At 40.1% G+C, this 9,706-nt stretch overlaps 1 protein-coding gene across 1 annotated transcript; it reads right to left on the reverse strand.

The window, feature by feature from the left end:
- si:ch211-142k18.1 (uncharacterized) lies at positions 1 to 9,250 on the reverse strand. Its single transcript, XM_052095579.1, has 3 exons — positions 9,060 to 9,250; positions 4,982 to 5,680; positions 1 to 930 (listed from the first exon to the last, which is right to left on the reverse strand). The coding sequence occupies exons 2-3, from the start codon at positions 5,509 to 5,511 to the stop codon at positions 792 to 794; spliced, it is 669 nt and encodes a 222-aa protein (XP_051951539.1). The 5' UTR covers positions 5,512 to 5,680; positions 9,060 to 9,250; the 3' UTR covers positions 1 to 791.
- Positions 9,251 to 9,706: the final 456 nt, after the last annotated feature.

Raw genomic sequence — 9,706 nt, forward strand, 5'->3', positions numbered from 1 at the left:
CGGCATTTACATTTTTATTTTTCATGTAGTTACAGTAAATACATATACACAGGCTTTCTAAACAAACAACTTCTTCAAAGATACACATACAGGAAAGTGACCACAACTGTCTGCAATAGTACACTTACAAATATGTTCTGTCACAAAGAGTTCAGCTTAACTGGAATGTTCTTTTGATTCTGGCTTCAAGTTGCCAAAGCAAGTTTTTTTATTCCACAGTGACATCACTGCCATGTCCTTTTTTTTTCTTCTTCTTCTTTTTTTCTTTCTCCTCATACATTGTTGAGAGAGAAAGCAAGTAGTGCATGCATGCTGATTTCCAGACCCTCACTTTTCACCATCTGCTCCCTAGCACCAAGACAGTGAGACCGTAACTTTTTAGTTGTGTGTTGGAAAGGTAATATTCCTTTTAAGATGTCAATTCACTGCCATGATTATTTTTTTCAATGTCCTTGTACACAAAGACATTATGTCTTTAATATGGCTCACAAATTAACACGACAAGAGCTTGGAATGAAAAATACTGTTCAGGTTTCAATCCATCCTCTGATAATAATTGCTGTTTCAGAGAAGAGATTTTTCTCTTGGTGTCGTAAAACGCATGTAAGAACAGTTGTCTTGTCAAATCAGTTCTCATTTAATCACAGGAAGCTGGAGAATAAACTGTAAAAAATTAATTTATAAAGAAAAGTTCACTGTTATTAAAACATTACAAATAAATATGGATGTGACTTGTCAAATAACACTATATATTTTTCCAGGTCGGATGGTTTCCCACTGAGTGATTTAGTTTAGCGGGGCTGTCTCATGTTCTTTCTCAGCTGTTTCATCAACTCCACATGAAGGGCTCGAGAGGAGCTCTCCATTTGAGTGGCGATGTCTGCTGTGGTACGCAGCATTTCTTCAAAGACAAGGGACTCCTCTTTTATTCTTAGATAAAGACATAAAGCAGATGCAACATCAGAGAAAATCCATGGTGAAAAAGATAGAGAGAGAGAGAGAGCAGACGAGAGGACATGAGAGGAGAGGAAAGGGACAAGGAAGCCTCAGCTTATAGTTTTGTATAAACCAGGGGCCTCAAAGGGGCTGAAATACACATTCCTTCCTAATGTCCAGGCTGGTGATGGAAAATCCAGAGAACAGAATCAGGGCAACATTATAATGATTATTCTGTGTCTCTATGTTTGTTTGTTTTTAACTCATAACTGTGTTTATCAGCAGACAGTATATTATTTGTCTATGATATTTTTAACAGTTTATTTTGGCTGTAATTTATTTACTCTCCTTTACCTAAAGTGTTGCTTTATTTACACTATTTAAAGAATTTGTTGTTATATTTTATCTGCTCACACATGCACGCACGCTGCACACACACACACACACACACACACACACACACACACACACACACACACACAGACACACAAAAGGACTTCTGCTGCTTGTTCAATTTCCTTAACCCTCCTATTCCTTAATCCTCCTATAAGGGCTGATTACTTTACTGTTCATGGTCATAAATAACAATGACATACTTCTTTTGGGATTTTATGTTGTTGTTGTTTTTTAGATCCAATTTATGTCTAAAAATCTACATTCATTTGCAAATGCAAATAAGCTAATTTATGTAACTTCATTACAGTATATACTTACACTTCTATAAATTGAAACATTAAGAAAATATGAGAATGTGTCATGTATTGGGGCAGATTGCTGCAATCTGGTGATAAAAGACAAATCAAACGCCTTGAAAATAACGTTATAACAATAATAGCCAGTAGATGATGCAGTGCTTTATGCAGCCACATTCTGTGTGGTAATTCTAAATTGTGTCACAAATTATATTTAAACATTATGAAACTATTATTTGCCAAAGTTTAGATTTAGTTTTTTACTGTTTTACATAAGTGTCAGTTTTTGCAATAATGTCATATGCTTATAGTCAAACCTGACCTGGTGTTACAAAGATAAAACATAGAATAATGTTTTTGCTACCAATCATTTATTTTAAAAAATCTAAAAAAAAACCCATCAAAGTAAAGCCAAATGTGGCCCGCAAAGGACTCCCATGTGGCCCGTGGAATGATATGAGGGAGGAAAAATCTTCACATTGATTTAGACTATTATATCGATATGATGATCTTTTTCAGCTACAGCAGGGCAGACAAACATTTACTGTTAATTTACGGTGTCACATGGATGTTCTAACTTGTATCATTGGTGGAATTTCCTTTTATCACATACGACATTCAGCGCTCGTGGATTCATGCCTATCAGTGAATGCCCCGCATGTCTTTGCAACAGCGCCATGACAACCCATCTCACTGTGAGAGTATGACCATGGCAACGTTGTGGTCGCAGCTTTCCTTCTTCTGAGGGAAAGCCACTCCAGCTACTCCCCACCCTGGTCCTTCTGCCTACTGGCACAAGACCACAACGGTTAGCGCCGGGGACGATTTGGGGACCCCAATGGGAACGGTTCCGCCGTGTGAACTCCCACGGACCTCCCAATATGCTCGTTTGCGCCGGTCAAGTTCTGGGATGAGACAGGCGGCTCGCCCCAGGGCGAGTTTAATGTCTCACAGCCACGCTCTGCCCCAGTTCCATCGTTCCCGGAGGTTCCATCTCCCAGGCTGGCCTGTCCGGCGACACCAACTTTGCCCAGCAGTTCTCGACAGGTCAAGAAGCAGACGGAGGCTATCCAGCACATCTTGCCCCGGCATGGTTCAAGATCCTGCCCCCCATCTGCTCATCGCCGAGGGTGTCCTCCTATGGCTGTAACACCGACTCTGCCGCAGCTCGAGCCAACTGCTTGCCCCAGGCGTAGATCCCTCCTCAGGAAGCTGACACCCCCCGTCCAACGGTTCGGTGCCAAGAATCCAAGGAAGGCTTTGAAGCGTCCCTGAGATGGGCGACCCAGGGGCCAGGAGACCCGCTGTGAGTCTGGAGGTGGTGCACAGACCACTCCATCCCCTGATGGAGGGCCGGGAGGAGAGTCTTCTGTTTCCTTTTGTGTTGATTCCGACATAAGCCCAAGGGGTTGTGGCACCCACACTTTCAAAAAGAGCGGTTTCCGCACTCCCTGGGTCACACACTCCGTGTTTGTAACAACGACGGTCGTTGTGATGAGCCACGAGGACACTCAACCTCCTCCCCCATCACTAACCATTCCTATGGTAGGAATGCGGAACAAGGCAAGTGCTCTAGCTTTTCTCTCAGCACAGCCACGGGTTCGGGATATGAGGCTTCTCGACTTGGCAGTTCCTACACCCATCCACAGGTACGTTAACACGATTGTCCCCTTGGTGCCCCTTGCTCGGAGTTTGGAGGTGTAGTTAGCGCTCTCCAACCTGTTGCGCTGGCTGGCCAGGACGATCTGACTCGGCTATGCGATTCAGTTCGTCAGGTGCCCATCCAGGTTCAATGGCAGCCATTTCACCTCGGTTGGAGGCGAGGACGCCACTGTCCCGTGTGCGTAAATCACAGTCCTTCTACAGAAGGACGCGATAAAGCCTGTCCCTCTAGCCGAGATGAAGAAGGGGTTCTATAGCCCCTACTTCATCGTACCAAAGAAAGGCGGTGGGTTACGGCCAATCTTGGACCTGCAAGTGCTGAATCGGGCCCTGCACAGGCTCCCGTTCAAGATGCTGATGCAGAAACATATTCTGTCATGTGTCCAGTATCAAGATTGGTTAGTGGCAGTAGACCTGAAGGACGCATACTTTCATGTCTTTGTTTTGCCTCGACACAGACCGTTCCTTCGGTTTGCCTTCAAGGGCCAGGCATATCAGTACATGGACCTTCCCTTCGGTCTGACCCTGTCGCCTTACATCTTTACGAAAGTCGCAGAGGCAGCCCTTGCCCCACTAAGGAAAGTGTCTGCATCCTCAATTATCTTGATGACTGGCTGATTCTAGCTCACTCTCGAGATCTATTGTGTGCGAACAGGGACCTGGTGCTCAAACACCTCAACCAATTGGGGCTTCAGGTCAACTGGGAAAAGAGCAATCTCTCCCCAGTGCAGAGCTATGAGGGAGCTGTATGCCTTGAAGTGGCATCTGTTCACGAGTTGGTGTTCTTCCCGAGGTGGTGAAAACCCCCAGAGATGCGTAGTCAGGTCGGTGCTTTCCTTCCTGCAGGAGAGGTTGGAATGGCGGCTGTCCCCCTCCACCTTGGAGGTGTATGTGGCCGCTAAAGCGGCACACCACAATGCGGTGGATGATAAGTCCTTCGGGAAGCATGACCTGATCATCAGGTTCTTTAGAGGTGCCAAGAGGTTTAATCCTCCTAGGCCACACCTCGTTTCCTCGTGGGATCTCTCTTTGGTTCTTTTGGGTCTACAGAAAGCCCAGTTTGAGCCCCTGGAGTCAGTCAAGCTAAAAGCCCTCTCATTGAAGACAGCCCTCCTTAATGCGCTTACTTCCATCAATACTTTTTTGTGGTGATCTTTTCGTGGAGCTTACAATCAGCATATAATTAGCATGCTAACATTCACTTTCACTAGTTAGTAAATAAATTAAATAAAAGAGATATATTTTAGGACATTGACACATATAATTTTGTTGGGTTAACCCCATTCAACTAGGTTCAATTCAACAAAGTGTTTGTGTTGAGATTACATAGTCATTTTAAGTTAAGTAAACTCATTCCAAACACATGGAACCACTCTGCACGACTGAATCAAGTTACATTTTTTGAGTGTAGATCAGCAATAGAATCTGAGTAGAAGGGTTCTGAATATATATATTAAAAAAATTATAAAATAAAACTAATGACCCCAGGTCTTGTCTGTTATCTTATAATTTAAAAATGAAATGTTTGAGATTTAATTTAAACTTTTACTTTCTTCTTGCACATTTAGACTTTTAACTCTCCTTAATTCAGGTTAGTTTGCCTTAGAGCATGTTCAATTTTTAAATACCTTGGTATTTTTCCTCCAAGATATTAAACTGTTGTATAACTGTCTTATTAAGATTCAACTCACTTTTGAATTCCAGTCAAAGTGGCTTGAGCATCTCCCTCCAGCTGATTCTCCATCTCCTCTGTTGCTTTTGTCACCACACTCTCACAACTGATATGATCCTCCTTTATCCCAACAATATTCTCTTGGATCAGGTCCTCATAGCGTTGATCTCCCATTTCTGCTCCAACAAACTGGACCAGGTTCTCCATCACTGCGTGGTTCCCATGTTGAATGGCCTTTAGATAAGCCACTTCCTCTCTGAAAGCTCGTAAACGCCTTGACATGACTTGACTGGTGTGGAAGCTGACAGAGCAGTCACCGTCTTTTGTCTCTGGAAGAGCTTGGAAATGTGGTTTGGTCCATGCTGCTCCCTCTGTCCTGGCTGGATCATCTCCAACCGTATGGAACACTGTAGCAGAAGTGTTGCCAGTGAACACAGCCCCAGGGATGTCACCTGATCCCCACTCTCCACCATCACCACTCTGGCAGTAGACTGGCATCACTAGGAGCGTGAAGAGCCAAGGGCCCAGTGTTGAGTGTAGCCTCATCATGATACCAGAAGAGGGAATAACTTTTCAGTCAGTAACCTCTATGACTTGAGACTTCAGGTAGTGATGAATGATAACCAAGCAGTGAAGGATTTGAGGTCCCTCCAGAACTCCTCAAAGCTGGACAGAGCTTTTCCAAATAATCACCACTGTTGCAAAGCTTTGACCTCATCTGAGACACAAGGAATAAACAGAAGCTTAAAATATGTTTTGCTTTGTATTGAACAGATAAAAACCAGTTTCTAAATTTGCCCCAACTGTATCACAAAATGGATAGAGTATCCAAAAGTCTCACTAAAATCACAAATGATGTAAAGGATGTAAAAACAAAACCCCTTTTCACCTGGAACATTCCCTGCCAGGATCCCTGGCAGAATTTTTTTTTTGACATGAAGCCTAAAAAATGTGCTTCACGTGGTAACGTACAGTATAATTGAACTCCTATTATTCAAGTCAAATATGTTATTTACTATCAAGTAGAAAAAGTTCCTTAAAGGGAAAGTTCACCCAAAAATCAAGATTATCTCATAATTTACTAAACCTCATGCTATCCCAGATGTGTCTGACTTTCTTTCTTCTGATGAACACAAACAAAGACATTTAGAAGAATATTTCAGCACTGTAGGTCCAAACAATGCGAAATTGCGAAATTGTCCAAACAAAGTGAATGTGCACCAACATTTTAAAGCTTCAAAAAGGGCATAAAAGTAATCCATTAGACGCCAGTGTTAAATCCATATCTTCAAAAGTGATATGATAGGTGTGGGTGAGAAACAGATCAATGTTTAAATTCTTATTTACTATAAATCTATATTTTCACTTTCAATTTCACATTCTCCTTTTTTGTTTTTGGCAATTTCATTCTTCGTACATATCGCCACTTACTGGGCAGGAAGGAGAATTTATAGTAAAAAAGGACTCAAATATTGATCTGTTTCTCACTCACACCTATCATATCGCTTCTGAAGATATATATTTAACTACTGAAGTCTTATGGATTACTTTTATGCTTCATGTATGTGCATTTTGGAGCTTCAAAATGTTTGTACCATTCACTTGATTTGTTTGGACCTACAAAGCAGAAATATTACTATTCTAAAAATCTTTGTGTTCAGCAGAGGATAAAAGACACACATCTGGTATGGCATGTGGGTGAGAAAATTATTTCTTTCCTTTCCCTTTAAGGTAACAATTGCACTATACCACTTTTTACAGTTTGGAATTAGATATGGGAGGATATGGATACACCTTGCTATCCAGAAAAGTAAACAAGCCTTCTCATAATTTCTTCAAAGAACCAATGAGAACTCTTGTAGCATATGTTAAAATATGAGAGGTTATGAGTGGTCAGAGGCTGAACAGAGAGTTGCTGTTTTTGTGAAACTAGACACAATGTTGTGTCTGCCAGCTGCACTGTGAATGCTAAATGACCTAGTTCACCTTAAAAGGTTTTCCAGAGCATGTGGAGGGGGCTTCCTGCTGGTCTGTGTAGTGAACACATTAATTTATGTAAGGGCCCTGAGGTGTAGCACATGACCCCTTTGAGGAAAGGTAGGCTGTTTTGTTTAGCCCTGCATGTACAAGGGCGATTACTCAGAGTTTTAAATGGTGTTTTGATTTTACTGTATAAACAAAGCAAATGTCTCTTTTTCTGTTGTTTTACAAGCCAAAGTTATGATCATGATCATGTTGAAAAACAAGAGCCCTGTGCAAAATAACTCGTCACCTAATTTTCCAATGTCTCCTGATGTAACTGAACTGACAACTCATATGCTCCTTTTCAGTGTTCAGTGCACTTTAGGGTGCCCCAATTCTCCTGTCAACATCTGGAAACGTGTGAAATGTGATAGCTGTCTGCAATGGAAGATGCAGTTTTGACAGTAGCACTTTTCCACAGTGTGAGCACTTAAGGTTTTGTGGTTGAGCAAGTTCTGCTTGCTTTGCCTTAGAAAAACATTTTTAGGCATGTTCAATTTTCATACTGTCTGGCTTGAAAATTGCAGTTTTGTGCCAATTTTTGTTATTTTTTGCATTTTTTTTTTTTTTTTTTTTTAGAAAAGATCATCTTTGTGTTTTTTTGTGAGCTTAAACAGTCCTCTTTTGTCCTCTTTTTAAGGTCTGACCTGTGGTGTTGTTTATTTATACCACTTGCAACATATACATGTTTTTATTGTTGATGGTTTTAAACATCATACATAGCTGTTTGTGATTGGGCTTTAGGTATTGTCTAAGTGTTTGATTATTAAAACAAGAAAAACAGCAAAGACACAATCAATGTTGATCATCTTCTTTTTTTTTTCTTTTTTTTTTTTTTAAACTACTAGCTTTAACTAGTACTGTACCATCAAGAGCATATTTGCATCTCCAGAGAGGTAATTTGTTGTTCATGCTTGCTGATTGACATTTGTGGTCCATGGAGGGCGGATAATATCTGTAACTCAGCAAACTGACAATAATGACAGCCTGTAATGAACTTCTGCTCTGCTGTGCATGCAATGATGAAAGCAGTGATTTATTCTCATTTAGCTCTGGCAAGAAATTGAAATACTTTGAGAAAATAAATGAATTCCATTATTTTTCACTGACAAAACTAAATACTGATTTTTAGCAGGATTGTTGGTTAGAACGTCTGAATGTGTCAAACCATGTTCTGAGATGAGATTAGGAAATAATGAAAGATCCAACTATTGTATATTTTGTAATGTTCTGAGGGTTGAATATGAAGTTAAGAACTGAGCTGTGTTAAATGTTGTTGGGTCTGATTCGGTCATGGGTTTACGAAATGTCATAATTTATTATTCCTAAGTCAAGCACAGAGCTTTTCAGTTGTCATATGCAGACATTATTTAGATTTACTAATCAGCATTATAAATGAACAATGGCACAAATGTCTTGATTTAATTAGCCGCTTTGTTTTTGTCCCACACTACTGCCCACTCTGCCAAGCTATAGCTCGTAATGTTTTACAATTACCTTTTAGACACTTAAATTATACGATCAAACCCATAAAGGGCCATTGAAACAGCACTTATGACCTTTAAATTTACTTTGGTTACCTTTTTGTGTTTTTCTTAAGGAACATTGTCATTGTATCATTCCTAAAAATAAATGTTCGACCAGTTTAAAGTTAAGGAAATTATACGATGCTTAGTCCAAAAAAAAAAAAAAAATTTGTCACGATTAACCCTCATACTAATGCCAAGTGTTGGTAAGTTGACATGTTCTCCGTTGAGCTTAAACACATCCTTCAGAGCAGAAAACTGATGTGAGCAATTTTGGAAGACTATGCAGATAAGGCATTGTTTTAATTAGTTTGAATAACTAGTAAAAAATAAACACATTTCTTGTATTGTGACATTGCTATGACAAAAAGAATACCATTACAAAGATATATTTTCATTAATTATTAAAGCAGTGAATAGTAAATGATGCATAATCTAGCTCTGTCATATTCATCAGAACTCACCTCTTGTTCCCAAGTACAAATATGAATAAAATGCTGTTAATTCTCTGGAATATAATGCACATAGCAAAAAACTGACAGAACTCACCAGAATCTTCTGACCTGTTACAAGGTAAAAGCATGTGTCTGATCAAAATGTTCTCTGGTCAAACTCTGTTAAAGTGTGTTGCCATTAAGAAACAGAGAAATTGAACACAAATGATCAGTATGCCTTAAACTTCTTTTGAATTCTTCAAACAAAGTTTGCAGGGTTTGGGAATCTGAAAGTCTGTGCCCCTACTGGAAGGGGAGGGAGTGTGTAAAAAAAGGGAAAAACTCAATGATTTCTTTCTTTTGTGGTCAGGAAAGTGAGTGCAAGTGAGAGAGAGAGAGAGAGAGAGAGAGAGAGAGAGAGAGAGAGAGAGAGAGAGAGAGAGAGAGAGAGAAGAAATAAGAAAAAGCATATGGGAGGGGGGTGATCTAGTTCACATATGTGGTTTGCTGTCTGATCAAGAGAAAAAGACATTTCACGACCATACCGGATTTTCACTCAGCCTACATTTATTTAACTACAATAAATAAATGAATAAGGAAATTAGTTCTGCGAAAAAAGAAGAGCAGCGTAAGGTTACTTCAACAGAAATCTCTACATTGCTATGGTGAGGTTGGAAGACATCACTTTGACCATAATAACAGGGATTTTGGAATAATAGAAAACATGGCCAAATTGAGGGAACTGTTTAAAGGAAAAGACAT

This window comes from Xyrauchen texanus, chromosome 28 (assembly GCF_025860055.1).
Source record: "Xyrauchen texanus isolate HMW12.3.18 chromosome 28, RBS_HiC_50CHRs, whole genome shotgun sequence".
Taxonomy (NCBI): domain Eukaryota; kingdom Metazoa; phylum Chordata; class Actinopteri; order Cypriniformes; family Catostomidae; genus Xyrauchen; species Xyrauchen texanus.

Coding starts and splice junctions, on each gene's coding strand:
- si:ch211-142k18.1 (XM_052095579.1), bottom strand. CDS start 5,511: ATGATGAGGCTACACTCAACACTGGGCCCTTGGCTCTTCACGCTCCTA. Junction 931..4,981: donor ACTTTGACTGGAATTCAAAA/GTGAGTTGAATC, acceptor TCTTTATCTAAG/AATAAAAGAGGAGTCCCTTG.